The sequence below is a fragment of the Vombatus ursinus genome, unplaced genomic scaffold, assembly GCF_900497805.2.
Source record: "Vombatus ursinus unplaced genomic scaffold, bare-nosed wombat genome assembly UNPS02009994.1, whole genome shotgun sequence".
Taxonomy (NCBI): domain Eukaryota; kingdom Metazoa; phylum Chordata; class Mammalia; order Diprotodontia; family Vombatidae; genus Vombatus; species Vombatus ursinus.
In genome coordinates, this window is record NW_020949772.1 from 6,901,301 (window position 1) to 6,922,749 (window position 21,449).

Below are 21,449 nucleotides of genomic sequence, written 5' to 3' on the forward strand. Positions count from 1 at the left end.
ACACACACACACACACACACACACACACTTAGAGGAAACCTACACTGAAGTCTAACTTTGACACATCTCTGTGGTACAGAAGTGAGTCTAGGTTCTTAAAACTATGTTGGTGAAACAAAATTCGGCAAGTTTCTGCCAAGCTGGAAAGACTTCGGAAGTGGGTCCAGTGAAAGACCAAATGTATATTGTGACAGGATCATCCTGGCTAAACTCAGAGAGACTCACCACCAGAGTGGGCATCAGGGTGATGACTCTTTTAATCTTCTGGCTACAGCAATTCTTAAAAACCAGCTACTACTAAGTCTGAGAGTGGGCTGATTTCTTAGTTTGTGAAATGAGTAATCACTGTGATGAAATCACAGATCACTAAAGGATATATAAAATGCACATATGAATGTACAGGTACTCACATATACACACGAATGTTTATGTATTTTTGATTCTACATACTGGTGAAATCATATGACAACAATTAACACTACTTAGAAAATGTTGTTTAATAAAATTATTTCTAAGAACACTAAGCGTAACGTCATTTTAATCCAATGCAACATGTCTAACGTTTCCTTGAAATGTAATTAATGACACATGAAGTATAAAGTAATTGCATGGCCCTTTCAAAATCAATTACTTCAGAGTCTCCACATTGATTTATATAAAAGTCCTTAGGAAAAAATTTTTTAAAGAAAGTCCTTTAGGGCAACAACTGAGCTAGGCCAGGCTAGACGTTTTGTTAAAAATAATAAATACAAGTAGTAGGGAGATTTGTCATGCAAATATTTGTTATTATTATTGTTAGACAAAATATTACTGATCCTTCTGGTTAAAAATGAACCACAATAGGGGAAAATCAGTGTTCATAAGCACTAGTTTTTCTCAGCTGGAAACAAACATTAGATTAACTTATAATAACTTATCAAGTTATGGCAGACATTTGAAAATAAATACTCTTAGGGGCAGCTAGGTGGCACAGTAAATAAAGCTCTGGCCTTGGAGTCAGGAGGACCCGAGATCAATTCAAGCCTCAGACACTTAACACTTACTAGCTGTGTGACCCTGGGCAAGTGAGTTAACCCCAATCGCCTCACCAAAAAAGCAAAAAAAAAAAAAAAAAAAAGAAAGAAAATAAATACTCTTTATTTGATATAAGTGGAAATTTTAAAAGTATGTCAGAACATATGGCAAATCTTATTTTGTAAAAACTATTAATTTAGACAAATCCAATACTGTTTCCATTCATTACTTACCTCTGTTAAGCTATCTGAATAGGTAGTAGTCATTTTATCTTCTTTCTTCAAAAGCTAAGACAATTGAAAAAGAAACATACAAAGTTAGAGAAGCATGTGTCCAAATGAGAGTTATATGATATTCTCCATTCATGAGAATATTTTGGGGTTTTTTTAAATATTAAAAGAAAACTTTTCCTTAATTAACATAATTGTTCTTAGTTTTGTGCTAAAAGAACTGAAGTTAGTAACCTAATGCTGTTTAGAGAGACACACATTGTCTTTGTCCTTCATTTTCTAAGAGGACCAATGACATCACTGGGTGACATCTTGACCCACAAGTGAACTGGATTGAAGTGAGGCAGAGTTGCACAAAGTCATCAGCCTCACTCTCTCTTCCAGGGTCATCAAAGTCCAATGGCAAGACAAGAGTCAGGACAACTGGCAATGGCCCAGGATTCAGTGGGGGAACCTAGTCTTTTTGATGTCTGATCAAGCTCTGAGCCTTCATGGTTATTGGAATAAATTGTTCTCATCCACTTGGGAAGTCTTCACATGCTTGGGGTAGACACCCCCAAACTCATCGACGGGTTTGAGGCCTGTCAGTTACCCTCAACCTGGCTTAGCTCATCTGCTGAGACATTTACCAGGGTGTGATTGCTGCATATGCTACAGCTTCTTGTAGCCACAGGTGACAGTTGGGTGAAAGACACCAAAGGTGGATGAGCAGCCTTGCAAAGGGCGTGGCCACCCTCACACCAGAGGTGCTAGTCCTCCTGGAACACCCCATACACCCCAGAGGGACCCATATAACAAAGGAGGAAAAGAAGATGTAGGAAAGCTTACTCTGACTTTGGCATAATTCAGCATTTCCTGAGTTGTCTCGAAGGTTGGCCACTGAGCTTTCAAGCAGTAATCCACTACAAACTGGTCATCCTGTTTCATAGAGGATACGCTATCAGACTTTGAGACTCTTTAAACGCAGATCACTGGGTTAAAACACACTAAATACATAATGTGAACAACATACCTTGATTTTACATAAACTTTCTTTAGCTTCATCTACAACTTGCCGCCAAACTGTTGGCCCATGCGTGCCTACTGAACACAAAGCCATTCTTTCCAATAGGTCATTTGATTTTACCTTATAAACAAGCTGTTAAATGCATAAAACAGTTTTAGCTTATGCAATGACATTAACACCAAGCATATCTTAAACAGTCGGGGACCTCACTCCTAGCATTTCTTAGTGTCCTTAAAACAGAGGAGACAAACTCACAACCCTTAGCCAATGCTGACAGCAAAAAAAAAAAAAAAAAAAAATGATTGGGAAATGTTTAACAAAATAAATAAAAATACCATACCAACCCAGATAATGTTAATTTGTGGTTTTCTAAGTCAATGTGCTGCTGGCTTTGAGTCTGACACCACTAAAGAATCCAAGGGTTTTGTACCTTCCTCACGAACAAACAAAATCTGTACCCCTGAGTGAGGCCTCCACCTTGTGAATTGGCCTAAACCATCCAAGTGTTCTATACCTTCCTCACAACAAAATCTCCACCCCTGAGTGAGGCTCAGAGACGTGGAGAATAGATGGCAGGCACATGTAACTTTTGAATAGGAAGGGGGGGGAAAGAACCCCAACACTGGAGTACCTGCAAGAAAACCGATACCATTAAGAATGGCTATCCTGCCATGTTTTCTTGGTTAATAAGTGCTGAAGTTTTAAAAGCTGACACTGCTAATCTTCACGGTATGTCAACATTCCCGTGCTAGCTGAAGCCAGCAGGAATCCCTAGGTCTTCTTTCTGTGGCCAGTGTTCTGCCTGACAGGCCAAACTTGGGTTCTTCAGTTCAGGTGGCCAGAAAGAGTAAGGAAGCACAGAGAAGCCACGGAGGCCACCCTGACTTCCCAAACATGACCCTCTGCTTTCGTTCAGTTTTTCCTTGAGGTTCTCCTATGAGAGAGAACCCACAACCCTCCCAAGCCAGCTCATCGAGCTTGGCCAGCTCTAATCGCTAGCAGGGTCTCCCTAATATCCAAACTCCATCTGTCTCTACAACCTCCACCCATCACTGCGAGTTCTGCCACTGAGGCCCAGTACCTCAACATCCAGTCCAAAACTGATGGCAAAGCTTTCAGCTTCCGCAAACTTGTGCTTGTGAAGTAATCTACTCAATCTGGGAAATTGGAAATGAGATGCAGTAAAATAGACAATATTTATTAATTAAATATTGGTAACTAGTTAATTAAAGACTATCTCATTAATCAATATGACAAAGAAGTTACCTGTTTTCTGGTAAGGCTTCTGTTAGACATCTAAGCACTACAACGGACACTGAGCCTTCAGGAGAGCTGAAAACAACAATGGGAATCATTAGAAATACCCCTCTAGTTCCCTGCTCTGCCTGAAGAAACAGAAAATATTACCTACTTGTGGTCATTTTCGCAAATTCCTTCCAGAAGGTAAATTGTATCCTGCAAAAATAAATCAATAAGTACTGACTAAGCACTTACTATGCTTCGGGCACTGTGCCAGGCACTTCAGAAACAAAAATAAAAACCGAGAGCGGCCCTGCCCTCAAGGAGTTTAGACTCTGCTTGCCAGAGACACATATACACTATGAGCAGCTGGGGGTGGGAGGGCAGAGAAGCAGGAAAAACTATAAGTAATTATGAAAAATTTAAACAGAAAAGAGAAATGAAAAAAATCTATCTCACTTCAATCTCTGATTTCTATAAATAAGGAAGAAACTTAAATAAATATGCTGGCATTCCAGGAAACAGTTTTATTTTGCTTTTCATTTGGAAGAGCTGATATTATTCTTGGACATATATTTGGGGAAATTATGGCAATCAGTAAAGATTTTTATTAATTGGAAACTGAGCCAAGAATTTCATTATATTCCACTTGGAGCATAGACTAGCGATATTTTTAAAGGCAAGGGCTCCTAAGTTTATATTCATGAACTTGGGTTTTAAAAAAAATATTTATTTTGATAATTGTATTTCAGTCTAATTTATTTCCTTTCTAATTCTGTGCAACTGATCTCAGGCATGTAACGACCTGATTCTGAGAAGGGGGGTTTATAGATTTTCCTAAACTGTTAAAAGGGTCCACGACACAAAAAGATTAAGAAGCGATTCAAGGAGTGCGTGCGTGCGTGTGTGTGTGTGTGTGTGTGTGTGTACGTACACACATATATTAACTTACTGAGCTGACTCCCATCCTGACAAGTGTAGAAACAGCAGAAACTTCCAAAGAGTAGAGCAAGGTCATTGTAGGTAGTGAGTAAACCATGAGGTTTCTCATCTTAACAAAGAGTAAAATCAAAAACAAAAGAAGAGAAAAGGGAAAATGATTCATTTCGTTACCATCTGATCCTGAAGACAAAGCACAGATCTGCTAAAAATTTAGTTGGACAGGAATCATTATGGGATGTTTCTTTAAATCTATAGGTCTTGTAAAAAGCACTGACTCCTTAGGTACAAGTTCTAGTATTCAGTACCTATGTAACAGCAAAAATTTTATACCGGAGCTCCATGACAGTTCATTGTTATTAAGCTGGATATACATTAATCAAATTGAATTCCTCTCAAACACAGCCAGTAATAGAAAAAACTTACTGTGATAGCTGATAAAGGGGAATCTACTGGTCTTAGGGAAGTAAGACATGAATTATGAGAGCATGAGAATTACAAGGTTCTGTTTAAAACACTCAGAAGCATCGCCTATTTCCTGACATATATTTTAAGATACAAAAAAATCATAATTATAATCTAAGCTTCAGAAGGAAAAAAAGTATTGTATTAGTTGGGGTTTGCTTTTGCTATACATGTTTAAAAATCTGACAGCTGGGCTGATACACTGAGCACTAATTAACATCAATTTTTAACTTCTGCTAATGATGTTTTTTCAAGACTGACCCATAACAGGAACTAGGTCATCAAAAATATCTTTACCTGATTACTGGAAGAAGTCAGAGCTATTAACTTCAGATTAATAATTCCTTGCCTAAAAAGGAAAAAAAAAAGGGCACTTTCATTAAGTCAAGTAATTAATCTTTGCCAACTGTTGGGTATATTAGAAAAAGTGTTATTTCCAGTCTGAAAACATGTAAGCGGGCTCAGATCAGTTTTTAGATTACCATGCTACTATGTTTCCTCATCTGATTCAAAGTTCATTTCAATTCAATCACTCGGCACATCATAGTACTCATCTATATACCCCATCCCAACTTTGAAAAAAAGATGACTAACAAAGATGAAAATGGCCACATTAATAGAAGGTATCAAGATCTCCCTCAGTTTAATTTATGGTTCAATTTGCCACTTTGTCACAGAATAGCGAAAAACTAAATCTTACCCAACCTTCAAGTTCCACACTGAGCCCCACATCCTGCCCTTCAAATTTTCCCAGGTACCACAGCCTACACTGGAGTCTGAGCTTTCCATTTGAGAAACTTAATTGCATACTTGTTATCTGTATCATTAATGCAGAAACTTGGAAACATAATTCCAGAGCTAGGAAGAACCTAAGAGATTACACAGTCCAACCCATGTGTTTTACCAGTTTACTTAAATATGGGCTCTATTTCACCCAACAGACAATGTGAATGACACACAGCCAAATACCCAAGATAACCCAGGGAAGTTATGTAGCCCTCTGGCCTTACGAGACCACCCCATCCCCCTTCTCAGAAGGGAAAGAACTTAGGGTTGCTAAGGAGGCCAGCAACCTTCCCTCTGGTGAGTGCCATTAGGACGGAATCATAAAATGATCCTTCAGATTAAGTCATTTTAAACCCTATTTGCCTCAGTTTCCTCATCTGTAAAATAAGCTAGAGAAGGAAATGGCAAATCACTCCAGTACCTTTGCTCGGAAAGTACACGACTGACAAACTGAATAACAAACCACACCCACCCACCTCCAATTTAGATAACTCCCTCATTTTAAAGGTGAGCAGACAAGGGGGTCCAGTAAGACACAGTTTATCCAAGTCACATACAATTAGTAAGTAGCAGAGGTAGAATCTAAGACTCTGGCTCTACTCCTGGTGTTCTTTCCAGATACTACAGATCCCAAACTGATGGGCCCCCTCTCAGTCTCCAGCTCTTCTCCACCACAAGAAAGGCTGCTACAAATCTTTTACACATGGATCCTTTCTCCTTTCTTTGATCTCTTTGGAGAATGGACTTAGGAGTGGTATCACTGGATTAATGTGCCTGTTTTCCCACAGCCCCTCCAGCATTTGTCATTTTCCTTTAACCTTAGTCATAGATGAGCATTTGGTAAGCATGCCATAGTTAACTGAATTGTCAAAGAGAAGGAAAGGGGAAGGGCAATCCATGACATGCTTCCATTTACCAAGTGACTGATGAAGAAGAATCAGCTTCTGTGGTGAGAATAAAGTCTTCAAAACAGGTACAAGGCCAGTTCCATACAGGAATTAGAGTATAAATGTCCCATAAGCTCAATATATTCTATTAAAAAAGACAGAGAAATTTTACAATTTAAAACTTACTTTGGTATATTGAAATAAAAACAATGAACATTTCTAAACTCTGAGAAAGTAGATATATATGTACAGCATATATAGCTTTAGGATAGAAATGTACTTTTCTTTTTATAACAATGGACTCATTTCTATTTAGTGCATAGGTTATTGGGAATCACAAATTTTACAACAGCATTTTAAGAAGAGGTATATAATCGGAGACATACAGCAGTATCCAAAATGAAAAGCAGATTGTCTATAAGTTGAACCTTCTTCACACCTACAAAAGAAAATAAATAGAAAAGTTTAGGTTGGGTATTCTACATGATGACAATCCGATAAGCTTTTTCATAAATTTATTGACTATCAGAATTACATAGGAAAATATATCTGCCATGAAAGGGAAGGTTAAGCTTTGTCATTTAATTAGATCAAACATTAATGAGACAGTTTCACTCTGAACCAGAACATAAGCTAACTCTTTCACAATGGTCACTCCAAAAAAAAAAGAGATTCCAATGGTCATTTGTCCCTTGCCCTAGTTTTCAAAACAACCCTCAAAAGTGAAAACTGAGGAGCAGTGATGAGGAAAGTGAGAACTCTAAAACCCAGCTCACTACAATTAAGTTACTGGAATTGTAACAAATAATTTTAGTTCAAAAACTCGTCCTTGTTCTGTACATTTACTCGGAAGTTATGAATTTGTAACATCATTGTGTTTACGCTCTACTAACGCAGCAGATCTCAATGGAGCTAAATCGGGGTCGAACGTCTGTCTACTTATGTGGCTCCGGCCAACCTGGCGATGAAACTGGCTTGGTCTTCAGGTGACAGGAAGCCAGTCCCTCCTTACTCTCCATCTCCCATCACTTTCCACGTCCTGTTAATTCTGCCTTCACAAGACTGCTTGCTTGTACACAGCCCTCTCTCTCCTCTAACACCTACCTCGGTGCAAGCCTTCAACACCTCACGCCCAGACTCCTGTGATGGCTGCTGATGGGTCTGCCTGCCTCAGTCTCTCCCACTCCCACTCATCCTCTGCTCGGCAGCCAAAGCTCTCTTCCTAACAATGTGTGTGTCTACCCAAGCCACCCCGCTATTCAGGAACTTCAGCGGCTCCTCATTACCTCCAGATCAAATATAAAACCCTTCGTTGGGCTTTCATAATTTGCACCCCTTCCCCCCCCCCCAGACATCTTACATCTTACTCCCACTCACATACTCTCCAATCCAGCTTCACGGACTGCTCCTGGAACAACACATTCCATCTCCTGACTCTGGGCATTTTCGCCAACTGGGCCTCATGCCTGAAATGCTCTCCCTTCTCACCTCTGCCTCCTGGCCTCCCTGGCTAACCTTCGTGTCTCTTGCACTGACACAGTTGCTTGCATGTTGCCTCTCCCAACACACTGTGAGCTCCTTAAGTACAGGAACTGTGGTTTCTGCCTTTCTTTGTACCCTGGGTGCTAAGTGCAGTGCCTGGCACTTAGCAGGTGCTTAGTGCAGTGCCTGGCACTTAGCAGGTGCTTAACAAATGCTTATTGGCTTGAGTTGCCCTGAAGGAGGACAATAACAGAGACTAACAGCAGCTTCAATAGGTTCCTGCTTTACCTTCAATCATGTCTGAATCAATAAAATTCTTAACAGATGCCACTTTGTTCTCAGGATCCAGCTCCCATTTAGAGAGCGCAAAACGACCAGCTCCCTAAGAGAAAAAGAGGAAAAACTACAGTATCATTTGCAAATTTGCTTCATGGAACTGAAAACAACTAGAAAAAAGTATGATAATATGATACGGTCATCAAAGTCCAATCGGAATTTTGTAGAAAATAAAAATGATCATATCCTATTGCTTTATTATTTTAATTTGCTTTCAAGTGTATTAAAAGGGAATAAAATCCCAAAGAAGAATTATTTATGTGTGTTACATATGTCAATCTATGGAAAGAGAGCAACAGAGAGAGAAGAGACAGAACAAGAAAAACAAAGACAAAGAGACTGATTCAAACAGAGACACAGAGAGGCCACTCAGAGAGGGCCTTGGAGACCTGTAGACGGTTTTTTCCCTTGAGATGTTTTGGTTCTGCCTCTGCATAACAAACAAGAGGAGGAGGTACACACTTTCTGGAGGTTCCTCCTGGTCTTTTTAATGATCTCACTGTGATCCTTAGACATTATTTTGTTTGTTTGTTTTGTTTTTGCCCTTTTTTTTTTTTTTTAAGTGAGGCAACTGGGGTTAAGCGACTTGCCCAGGGTCACACAGCTAGTAAGTGTCAAGTGTCTGAGGCCAGATTTGAACTCAGGTCCTCCTGACTCTACGGCCAAAGCTCTATCCACTGTGCTACCTAGCTGCCCCTGATCTTAGACATTATTAAAGCAGTAATCAATTATCCTATTTTGTAGTCAAGGGAACATTACATAAGAGCTTAGCAAAATGAATTGTTCTAAAATGCTGGTGAACAGTAGGTTAAAAAGATGCTTATGGTACTATCTACAGGTTGAGATCTAGGTATCTAGCAATACGAACTATCTATCATATTGCAAAGTATACAAGGTTCCTTGACAGAAGCAACTATAGAATTAATTTTAACAATTCAAATATAATTAAGATAAGCAATGCATAACACCGATAGATTCTTTCTAAAGGGGGTCATTAGAGCCAAGCAGATTGTTCTACAAAGAGTTAAACAGAAGAGAAAAAGGTTCTCCAGATGTTCCTATTTGCAGGTGACATTATTCTGGTTGTGTCAAACCTCAGAACGCTTCAAGGGCCTTCTGGATGAGACCCAGGGACACTCAAAATTGATCAGTCTATCAATCCACTCAGGAAGAATCAAGGCCATGAAGAATGTTGATTGCTCAGACTATGACATTGAGACACTCCATTTTCCCCAGATGAGCACTAATGAGATGGCGCCAGAACTGAACAGGGAGAGTAGAGGGGATTACTGGCAGCACTTACAATGATCCTAAGTTTTTCCTTGACAAAAGACCAGCTTTTCAACACTGAAATTCTCCTGGTAATGTGCCAAGGCTCAGCTTTAGGTATGTCCACAAGAGATACTATAAAAGGATTGCATCTCGAGGTTGTGATCACCAGAAAAAGAGGCAGGTCAGCAAAGTAAGAAAAGTGAGAGATGACAGACACTAGTTTACATCCATGAGATGCTAAAAGACCCAGAGAAAGAACTATGCTGTGTTAGGTAGAGCTGCTATGGAATATTTATAGAAAAATATAGACAAAAATAGCCCAAGAGAAGAGGGCAAAGATGTGCTATGATTTATGTTTCCTTTCATTACAGGGAATACCTGTACCAATAAGATCAAAAATCCATCAAAACAATGGTGAAGGGATATAAAAAATAGCAAATATTATCAAAAATATATACATGTGTGATCAAAATGGCAAATAAAAATGCTGACATTCTATATGATTCATTTTGACTCTCCCCATAAAAACAATCATGTTGGTTTTTAAAAGAAAATTTAGGACCTACACTATAAGAAATTAAATCTAAAATGCTGTGGGCCACTCTCTGTATTAAAGAGTTTTTGCTATGCTCAGATTATGTTTTTGAACCATTTCTTTCTGATTATTGTGTAAGAATTAAGCTTATTTTGCCCAATTTCCTTTTTTTTTTTTAAACCAACAACAGGTTTGTGAGCAAGAAGGGTAACTTGAGCCCCTGAAAAAAGGCAAAGAAAATCCCAGGCAGGGATTAAATCAATGACCTTGGCCTCATTAGCACCACTCTCTAATCAAATGAACTAGACAATGAAGAAAGTAAACTGAATCAAAAATCCAAAGCTAGTTTTGCTTATCAAGTTAGTTTCAAAGCCATAAAATCTTCTGATTTTCCAATTTACATTTAATTATCACTTCTATACCAAACTAAATACTTCATTGCATCTAATATTACAAAATAAGATGTAGGAAAAAAAAGAATTACCCCAATCATCACATGGTTTTCACTTGTTAAATCACCAATCACAAAGCTTAAACAACCAAGGTTATGATAATTTTCAGTAGCTATAAAATTGGTCTTGGTTTGTCCCTGTAACTGCAAAAAGGAAAAAAATTAAGTTAAATTATTATCCCTAATTTATAAAAGAGCATAGGTGGGGGTTGTGCAGTTATTTTTATAAAATTTTCTAATTCAAAAACTTCAATGAAATTTGGAAAATTTGGCTAACTTAGAGTTTAATATAAGTAAAACCACTTTGAAAGCTATTATACCAAGTGAAACTGCTAAAAATATCTACGACAGTTTAATCATTTCTAAAAAATAAAGAACAAAGGAGTAGAATATGTTATACAAAACACAGAAGTGGAATCATTTTGTCACAAGGTCAACAAGGTTTTATTCTTTATTAGTCTTCTTACCTCCTTTGCTGCTCTGAAGTCCTTCTTCTCAATGGCTACATTAAGAAAACATTTTAGTATTAGCAAACAATATGCAAACAAGGCCCACCCTTCAGATACTATTCACATATTTAAATTAATAGCTCCATAAATCACAGAAATCATTGAGAAAACATATGGTCTAGTCAAGTGGTTCCCAACCACCGAGATACAGACACCCGGGGGGCTATGGAACCAGTGTAAGAGATCCTTGGTTTTACATACACAGCAAGCACAATTTCTCATGAGCAGCTCGGTGGCACAATGGGTAGAGTTGAGTCTTCCTGAGTTCAAATCCAGCCTCAGACACATAATACTCACTAGCTCTGTGACTCTGGACAAGTCACTTAACCCCAATTGCCTCACCAAAAAAAAAAAAAAATACAACTACCACTATGTGTCCATCTATTAGAAATTTTTCCTTTACCTTAGAAAAGTCAAGATATTCAACAAGGTTGGGCACTGCTGATCTAGTGCATACAAGTGGACCAGGAATCCAGAAGATTAAGACATATTTCTAGTCCTACCACTGATCAAGAATGTTACCTTGGATAAATACTGCTTGGGTCTCTAGCTCAGAGGCAACTTGAATTCAAATCTAGTCTCAGAACCTTACTAGCTGGGTGACCCTGGCGAGTCACTTAACCTCTGTTTGCTTCAGTTTCCTCATCTGTAAAATGGGGATAATAAAAGCACCAGGGTTGTTGTGAGGATCAAATGAGACAGTAATGATAAAGTGCTTTGTACAGTGCCTGGCACATAGTAGGCACTTAATAAACGTGTTTTGCCTTCCTTCTAGGCAGATTTGTTTACTCTCTGCCTCCGAGAATATGCTAGGCACCCCCTAGCCTCTGCCTGCTCAGGACATTCTAAACCCGAGCAGTGCCTGGCTCAGATCTCTGCTTCTCAGTTGAATCTCTTCCCAGCCTAGCTCTCAGTCTCTCCTATCACCAAAGCCACAGTACTACTCCTTGGGCCACTCATTTAAAGATCTGTCTGCTGACTAGCAGGTCATCTAGTTTCTTTTGTCAGTATACTTTGTCTTCCCGACTAAACTAAAGGTCGAGGAAAGCAGAGATAGTTTACACAAGGTATATTTCTTTGTATTCTCCAATAATAATCCAATAATTATTTTTAATGAATGGGTGACTTAACCTAAATCAGTAAATCTATAATATGTCATTATAATGAGGATTCCAAAATTCATCAGCAGAATGCTATAAATATAGGTACGAATCAGAAATAGGTCATTTTTATATGCATGAGCCTTTGTCTCACCTTCCCGAATTTGCATAAGTTGTAGATCCATAATGCAAAATAATCCATTGTGTGTAAGAAGGAACATATGATATGTACCTATTAATGTGGAAGAGAAAATAATTATGTCAATTTAAATATGTTTTCACAATGTTTTCAGAAACAAAACTGTAGATTTTGTAGGCATCAGCCAATTACAGAAAGTGTGACTACCAACATATTTATACAGAGTAATGATGATACCAATAATAGGTAAATAATGGTTATAAAAAATTAAAATTCACTTTATTCAAATGTAAATTCAATATCATTGTTTTGCTCAAATGCAATTCAACAAACATTAAATGCCTACTACACACAAAGATTTTGAGGAAACAGAATTTTATCTGATGAAAATGAAAAATAATCCCTAATCTCGAAGGCTAACATTCTAAAAAAAAGCATAAATATATAACTTAAGTCAAAAATATGGTTTTTTGAAATAAACAGATTGGTCCATTTAACAATTCATTAAACAAAAAAAAAAAATAGAGATTATGCTCATGAACTTTATATATTTAAAACCAGGAAAAATAGAACTTCTGATAAAAGAATGGCAAGTTATTTGCCAAAGTGATAGTAATAAATGCTAGTTGATTCTCTGAAGCTTTTCCTACAACATTACACTTTTCTAAAATAGAAATAGCTGAGGTGCTCAAAATGTACTTTGAAGAGTCAGCTTATGTTTGCCAAAATAACAAGTACTATGAATTAGTAAAATCCACACATTTTTCTTTTATAGGAAGTAAATGTTCCCATAGGTATTCATTTTACTGAATTCTCAAAATAGTGAGCAGTGTGCCACTACACTAATTAGCTCAGAAGGGTTTTATATTTAGAAAAATAATTACAGAAACAACTAATTAGTTCATACAACATCTCTGGTATGAAGGAACCTAGTATGTCATTAAAAAACATTTGTTCCTTTTCAGAATGTTATAAAACCTCTTGGAAAAAGAACTAAGAGTTTTGGAAAACAAGAACTTATCATATTATTGGTTACTTCTACAAAAAGTTGAACACAGGAGAACTAGCACATAAGGAAGGAAATTTGTGTGGCCAAATGCCTGCCACCCACAAAAGCACTAGGTGAGCGACAACAAAAGCAGAATCGGGAGAATGGACTTTGTGTTCATTGCAACCGTCAAAGAGGAAATGTGAAAGAGAAAAAAGCAAACTAAGAGTCTTGATGAGAACTTGGAGGAGTGAAAAACTGTTACGATACCAGGTTAAGATGAATTCATTTTCATGTCACTAATGACTGAGCAATTTCCAATGGCTGCATTGATATTCATTGTTAAGTTTCAAGTGACTATTTAAAAATAAAAATAACCATGTGAGCTGATCTGGGCACGATATCAGAGTGATTGTATAGCTCGAAAATCACAGCAGGAAAACTCACCTTCCTTTGAGCCATCTTGTTCTATGATAAGATCCTGATAAGTACACTGATTTTCATCTGGCGCTCGCTGAACAAATGCCTAATTACAAATTAATTTTTTAAATGATAGTTCAGTTCTAAAAAACAAAAAAGCTTACAAATGGAAGACAACATATTTCAAACCCAGAAGCATCATCAGCAATCATTCTTCCCCAAAACACAAAATTTTAATCAAATGACGAAAAATATTTTGGGCACGCTCACTAGGAACATCTTCCTCTCCTCAAAACACCATTTCATTGTTCATTTCTTCACACACAACTTGTTTCCTGGCTATGATATCTAACATTACTGAACATGAACAGTCAGTCTCTTAATTTAAAAGGAAAAGTCATTTTTACAAAATAAAATTTAAGTCAGGGCTCCAGCTAGCAATAGTTAGCTAGGATATGATTCGGAATCTAATTCATGAAAAGGAAACAATAAAAGAAGTCATACATTAGTAAGCAGAGTCTTGTTTGATGTCACATGAATAAGGTGTAAGTTTCCACTTCTCTCACCAACCAAAAGAAATTGTCCTCCTTGACACAAGCCAACTACTTCCACTTTAGTATCTGAAAATTTCAAATCAAAGGACAAGTTTCTTTAGACTTTTGACTTTACTTACAAAGACTACACCTCTTTGAAAGCACTTTATTCAGAGAATTTGGGAGTTGGAAGGGACCCCAGCAACATAAAGGAATCCCTCCTACAACGTGCCTGACAAGTGGTCAGCCAGCCCACCTCTCAACGCAACTGATTCCACTTTTGGACAGCTCCCTCTGTTAGGAAGTGTGCCCTCCTATCAAGCCTCAGTTGGCTTCATTGCATCTTCCACTCACTTTCCTAATTTTGCCTACTAGGACAAAGCACAATAAGGTGGATGCCTCCGACATACCACACTCTCCAAATACCTGAATGAAACTCTCCTCTGTCACCCTCTGAGTCTTTCCTCTTTCAGAGTGTAACCTATCCCTCCCAACAGACTGGAATGGTGGCCAAATTTAATAAAAGGAAATGTTATAAGGATAAATGAAAAGCCCCACAGATGAATTCTTAAAAATCAAATGCACAAACAGAGACAGGAAGAAACTGGCTAGAAACACAGTTTGTGTGAAGAGGTCCTAGTGATCTTAGTGGACCTCAAGTTCAAAACAAGTCAAGAGGATGATGTAGTGGTCTAAGAAGCTGTGATCTTAGGCTGCCTTAATAAAAGGATAATGTCCACAAAGGAGGCAATGATCACATTGTGCTCTGCTCTGTTCAGAACATACCTTCAATATTGTATTTAGCTCTAGACACCAAGTGTTAGAAAAAAACACCAATAAATTGGAGTGTCTTCCAGAAGACAAAAGCCAAGATTGTAAAGGGCCCCCAAATTTAGTACCATACAAACATAAATACCATACAAAATTTAGCTGAAGGAAATGGGGATTCCTAGCAGGCTCATGATCACAATTTTCATATGGCTAATAGGTATTTATTTTTTATTCTCAGGTTTTATTGGTGTCTTTCAAAAAAAAAATCACAGTGAAAGGCTAACACCTAAAGAGACAAGTTCACTTGTTCTACTTAGCCCCGTTTGGCAGAATTAGGATCACTCAGTGGAAGATACAGAAGGACATATTTTGGTTCTCTACAAGAAAACATTCCCCAACAATCAGAGCTGCCCCAACGTGGAAAGAACAGTCTCTCCTTCCGTGGGGGTCCTCAAGAAAAGAATGCATATCAGAGATATAACAGAGGGGCCATTCATGCTTAGCAAAAGCTGAGGTCTCTTCTAACTCTGAGTCTAATAAAAAGCATCCTTTAACATGTACTTTAGCAACTCTTTATAGTATCCTGAATGTACAATATTGTGTAAGATTTTGAATGTATGTCACATAATGATCTATCACCCAATAGAGACAGTGTGCGAAAAATTCTGTGCACAAATTTTAAGCATTTCAAATTCAATGAGAATAATTCTGCCTAAGCTGATTATCTGCAGTTCTTAATATTTTCAATTGCCTAAGATATAATAGGATAAAATAGCAAAAAAACAAGATTAGGTAGGAGTGGAGAATTAATCTCCGTGCCTAGCTGACTTACAATGTGTTTCATCTCTCTTCATTAAACTTACCAAACTGAAGGTGCAGTTGGAGAGACCGACAAATATTGTCAAAAAGTGTCACTGACTGATCAACCACGATGATAAACCCATCACTTGAGCTGGAGGCATGCAACTTTGGAGAAAATGAAGCCTAGAAGAGCAAAAAGCACATCTCTGAAATCCATAGCATTTTGGGTTCAGTAAAAACACGACGTTAGGTAAAATAATGTTGCTAGTTAATCAGTTCTATAGGAATTATATTATAAATGGAATGTAGTTAAAATGTAATGATGAAGCTATGCATACAACACTACCTATCCTACAGGCAATGTTACATATCTAAGACCTGCAAAGATTTTCATCAATGGGACCATTCCTACCCTAGTTAATCAAGCTTAAAACTTCTCTTTTCACCCACATAGCCATTAAGTTAAAAGTTTCATGATGTCTCTTATTTTCATTTATTGTTTCCATTTTATTTTAACATCAGTCCCCCTCATCTCCTTGACAGACCTTCCATACGATTTTTGTGGAAAAGGTAAAAAGCTATGAGCTACAAAATAATATAATTAATCACATTCAGAACTGACTGACTTTGTTGTTCAGGCATTTTTCAGTTGTGTTCGACTCTCCGTGACCCCATTGAGGGTTTTCTTGGCAAATATAGTAGAGTGATTTGCCATTCCCTTCTCCAGCTCATTTTGCAGGTGAGGAAACTGAGGCAAACAGGGTTAAGTGACTTGCTCAGACAGCTTATAAGTGTCTGAGGCCAAATCTGAACTCATGAAGATGAGCCTTCCTGACTTCAGGCCCAGCACTCTATCCACCGCGCTCCCTAGCTGCCCAGTTGGTTGACTGGCAGGACCCAAAGAAGTCCTTAATGATTCAATATCATATTACGGTTGGCCACTTGCTGTTTAAAATGTTTATCAATGACTAAGATAAAGGTAGAGATGATGCAGTCATCAAAAAAGCTGATGACACAGCTAGGCAGGATAGCCAACACCTTAAATGACAAGGTTAGGATCTAAAAAGATCTTGACAGGCTATAACACTGAGCTGAAACTAATGAGGGGAAATTGAACAGTGATAAAGTAGTCACTGGGGAAGCATGTTTAGATAGCAATTCATCTGAAAACAACAGTAGTCAATAGTGTGGTAGGGCAGCCCAAAAAGCTAATGTAGCTACAATTAAGAGAGGCAAAGTGTTCAAGCCACAGAGTTAATAATGAGGCTATACTCTGCCCTTCTAAGATGACATCTAAAGTACTCAGTTCAATTTTGGGCACCACAGTTTAGGAGGGATATGAATAAGCTGAAGATTGTCCAAAGAAGAGTATAGTCTGCAAGGCTTTGATCGAATCAACTTGAATTTGGGCTGCAGGTAAGGTTACAGAGGACTCTGAATTTGGGATAAGCGGGTAGTGGATGAGGCTGCTAGATGGCTCAGTGGATAGAGTTCCAGGCCTGGAATTAGGAAGAGCTGAATTTAAATGTGGCCTCAGACACTTACTAGCTGTGTGACCCTGGGCAAGTCACGTCACCCTGTTTGCCTCAGTTTCCTCATCTGTAAAATGAGCTAAAGAAGGAAATGGCAAATCACTCCAGTATCTCTGCCAAGAAAACCCCAAATGGGGTCACAAAGAGTCAGACATGACGTTACAAAAATAGACAATAGAAGGGTGCAGGGAGAATTGACAATAGAATTGAGTCCTGAGTGGAGGTATCTACCAGACAAAAGCTTGGCTTGGGACTGTAGATGAAGTTACAGGGGCAAAGAGTTATTAATCTATGTCAGCTTGACTTAAAAATAGAATTAAAATCAATTTTCGATTTTACACCAGGATGGTAATGGACTTTGAGGCAACACTCTATGAGGATCAGCTGAGGTAGCAAAAAGTGATCAACCTGGAAAAGAGAAGACTGAGAGGGGACATGAGAGCTGTCTTCAAGGGTCTTCATGTGGAAGAGGGATCAGACTGGAGGGTCCATGAGTGCAGGATTAGGGTGGAAGATAGAAAGAGGAAGGTTCTGGCTGGATGCAGGTAAAAACTTCCTAGTGCTTAAGCTACTCTAGAGAGCAAAGGGACGTCTCAGGAGGGAACGTATGGCAAGAAAGGGTAGGCGATGATGTGGAAGAGGAGTTATTATGTCTCCCTGGCTCGGACTAGCGGACCTCTGAATTCCCTTCTCGTTCCGCAACATCCGTCATCACCTCATACATGGACTTCTTCGATGGCCTCGCAAATGGTCTCCTTAATGCCATTCTTTCCCCTGGCATTTCCTCTACACGTCACCACCAGATCCACGGTCCAAAGCACGGCTTTCACCACTAACAACCTCCAGCCTGTCATACCACAGGTGTTACACCTCAGATGCCCTGCCTCTCAAACGTGCCCAGCTCCGGCCCTTTGCTCCAGCGCTTTGTTCTCAATAATCTCTCTCCCCTTCTCTGCCCACTGAATTCCTGGAGAGATGGCATGCTCTAGGAGCACACAGACCTGAGTTTGAATCTTGTCTCTGTCTCTTACTAGCTGTGTCCACGAGTAACCCACTTACCTTTTTCAGCTTTTCTTTTCTCACCTGCAGAATTGGGATAACTATATATGTAATATATACATATACATACATATATACAAACATACATACGTATACATATATATATATGTGGCGGCTAACAATACAGGGTTGTTGTGGGGCTTTAATGGCAGAATCTACATAAACCACTTTAAGGAAGAGATGTCAGATCTAAGCCCTAGCTTCCCTTTACAGGCAAACTCTGTCAGGAGGTTTTCCCTAATTTCCCCAATACTGGATGACAACAGTAAACCACAAACAAGTATTTATTAATTGGCTCCTCACTGATAGGCAAAGGGGATCTGGCTACAAAAGCCAAACATTCCCTGTACTTAAGGAGTTTACATTCTAATCAGAGAATAACAATATAGACAAGTGAATACAAAACACACTACAAAGTAAATACAAAGTAACTTCAGGGAAGAGAAGGCACCACCCCTCTCCGGGATCTTGAAAGGCCCCACAGAGGAAGTAGCACAGGGGGAAAGTGTCAAGATGCCAGTGCTACAAAGCATGGAGGTAATGATAATAGCCTGAATAAGGCCGCTGCCGGGGTGTTCAGAAAGGAAGCAATCAACGTGAGAAAGACATCGTGAAAGAAGAAAATGGAAACAGACAATACCGTGGTTTCACGTCATGGTGATCTAATGAGAATTACGGCACCATGAACAGCAGTACAAAAGCTGGAAGGGGCCAGTGATTTTATGGGAAAGACAGGCTCAGTTTAAGACATGACGAACTTGAGGTGACAGTTCACATTCCCATTCTACACGGCCAACAAACGGTGTCAAACTCTGGGACTGAAGGAACTCACACAAAAGGAATTATTTTACACACACGGTAGATTGCTCGACATGTCAGAAACCTCACCTTCTCAGAGGATATCTTGACTAATGTGTCCACTTGATATAAAGTTGTTCCATGTTCTTCTCCTGAACCAATACTTAGGCAACCACTTCCTGTGTCGTCGCTTGTTAGCAGCTCAATATCATCCCACATATTTGTCAGTTGTCTCCCTGTGATAACCTGTTACGACACCGCTGAATAAATTTTGAAGTTACAACAGGATATGGAGTCTGGGTCTCCAGACATTCAAACAGAGCAACCTATCACTGAGAGGCATCACAGTATGGTAAAAAGGGTGCTAGATTTGGAATCAGAGGTCCTGAGTGCAAATCCCTACTCTACGTAGCTAGGTAACTTTAACCAGGATGTTTCACCTCCCTGGACTGGTTTTCTCTTCTGGAGACGAGATGAATTCCAAGGTTCTTTCCAATTCTTAAACTTGTGATCTAGCACAGTATACTAAAAAGAGTAACGTGACTTGAAATCAGGAAAAACTTGGATTCAGATCCCACCTATACATGTCATTCAATCTCATCTCAGATCGTACCTGCAGTTCCTATCTCAGTTGTTGGAAGACCAAATGAATAATGTATGTTAAAGTGCTTTGCGAAGTTTTAATTGCTATAAACTATGAGCTCTGAGAATCACAGACTGAGTGTAGGAATACACTCTAGAGGTTGCCTCGCCCAACCAACAACCTCTTATTACCTACCCCTAAGATTGCACTGAGTGTAACTGATTATATGTGAGTACCCCGCTAACAAGCTTTGATCACAAGACTTAAGGGTTGGAAGGAGCCTTGGAAATACCATCTAGTCCAACCCCTTCATTTTACAGCAGAAGAAAATGAGGAGAGATGAAGTCGCAGGCCCAGGGTGAGTTACAGAGCCGGGATTTAAACTTAAGTCTACCAAATCCTGATCTCGTGCTCCCCCCACTACACAAGTATGATCAATGCTGAATGTAACTGATTACTGTTGTTCAGTCATTTCAGTTGTGATCGACTCTCCATCACGCCAGGTGGAGTTCTCTTGGCAAAGATACTGGAGTGGTTTGCTATTTCCTTCTCTGGGTTAAGTGACTTGCCCAGGGTCATACAACCAGGTGCCTGAGGTAGAATTTGAACTCTGGTCTTCCTGACTTCCTGAATCCAGGTCAGGTGCTCTATCAACTGTACTACACAGCTACTCCGACAGACACTCAAGCAAAAGGATTCATTGTGATCTTTTCAAACTTTAGGGGGCAGCTAGGCGGTGCAGTGGATTAGAGCAGCAGCCCTGGAGTCAGGAGGACCTGAGTCGACCTCGATTACTAGCTGTGTGACCCTCGGCAAGTCACTTCACCCCAATTTGTCTCAGTTCCTCATCTGTAAGATGGGGACACACTAGAGAAGGAAATGGCAAACCAGTCCGGTGTCTTCGCCAAGAAAACCTCATGGACGTAAAGTCAGACACGACTGAACAACGACAAACATCCTATCGGAAGTCTGCCCCTCTGCATCCGACCCCCCCCTGCACCTGGTTCTGCCCTTGGGGGCCAGGTCAAATCCTTCCACAAGGCAAGCCCCCAAGTCATTAAAGATGGCAAGCACGTCCCCGACCGTCCCCCCACCCCAGGCCTCTCCTTTCCTGGCTCAACACCTCCCAATCAACATTTATTAAGCGCCTACGGTGTACCTGGCGCTGTGCTAAGCACTGGGGACACAAAAAGAGGCAAAAGACAGTCCCGGTCCTCAAGGAGCTCACAGTCCCAACCTCCTCGGCAGACACGGCTCGCCGGCCTCACCAGTGACCGCGTGAGCGAGGTAGGACGGTCTCAGAAACCACGTCCTCTCCTCTCAACCGCCATGAATCGGTACCGCCACCCCCAGTTTTAAATTGGCGGGAGAAGTCCCGACCCAGCCCTTCGCTACGGCGGCCAGAGCGGGCCAAAGCTCCTCCAAAAGCGAAGGCGGCCCCCGCCTGGTTCACATTCTTATCTAAGTAGTCCACCTAGAAGGCCGCCTCCCCAGTGCGTTCGCGCCCCGCCCCTTGTTTCTCGTTCAGTCTCCCAGCCCCCTTCGAAAGAACTACCAATCGCCGCCACGAACCG

At 39.7% G+C, this 21,449-nt stretch overlaps 1 protein-coding gene across 4 annotated transcripts in view; it reads right to left on the reverse strand.

Moving 5' to 3' along the window:
• Positions 1-21,285, reverse strand: part of KNTC1 (kinetochore associated 1) — an 87,134-nt gene extending 65,849 nt beyond the window's left edge. For 3 of the 4 annotated variants that reach the window (XM_027853497.1, XM_027853498.1, XM_027853495.1), the window contains exons 1-19: positions 21,035-21,285; positions 19,383-19,538; positions 15,966-16,086; positions 14,303-14,418; positions 13,826-13,904; positions 12,406-12,483; positions 11,110-11,144; positions 10,676-10,786; positions 8,337-8,430; positions 6,953-7,005; positions 6,596-6,711; positions 5,191-5,242; positions 4,442-4,540; positions 3,662-3,705; positions 3,517-3,582; positions 3,332-3,407; positions 2,257-2,382; positions 2,073-2,162; positions 1,248-1,301 (exon numbers count right to left, since the gene is read on the reverse strand). In XM_027853497.1, the coding sequence (XP_027709298.1) occupies positions 1,248-1,301; positions 2,073-2,162; positions 2,257-2,382; positions 3,332-3,407; positions 3,517-3,582; positions 3,662-3,705; positions 4,442-4,540; positions 5,191-5,242; positions 6,596-6,711; positions 6,953-7,005; positions 8,337-8,430; positions 10,676-10,786; positions 11,110-11,144; positions 12,406-12,483; positions 13,826-13,904; positions 14,303-14,418; positions 15,966-16,086; positions 19,383-19,511 (1,539 nt within the window). In that variant the 5' untranslated portion in view covers positions 19,512-19,538; positions 21,035-21,285. Of the gene's footprint in view, positions 1-1,247; positions 1,302-2,072; positions 2,163-2,256; positions 2,383-3,331; positions 3,408-3,516; positions 3,583-3,661; positions 3,706-4,441; positions 4,541-5,190; positions 5,243-6,595; positions 6,712-6,952; positions 7,006-8,336; positions 8,431-10,675; positions 10,787-11,109; positions 11,145-12,405; positions 12,484-13,825; positions 13,905-14,302; positions 14,419-15,965; positions 16,087-19,382; positions 19,657-21,034 lie in introns of those variants that run through there. The other variant, XM_027853496.1, reaches the window with a different exon arrangement.
• Positions 21,286-21,449: the final 164 nt, after the last annotated feature.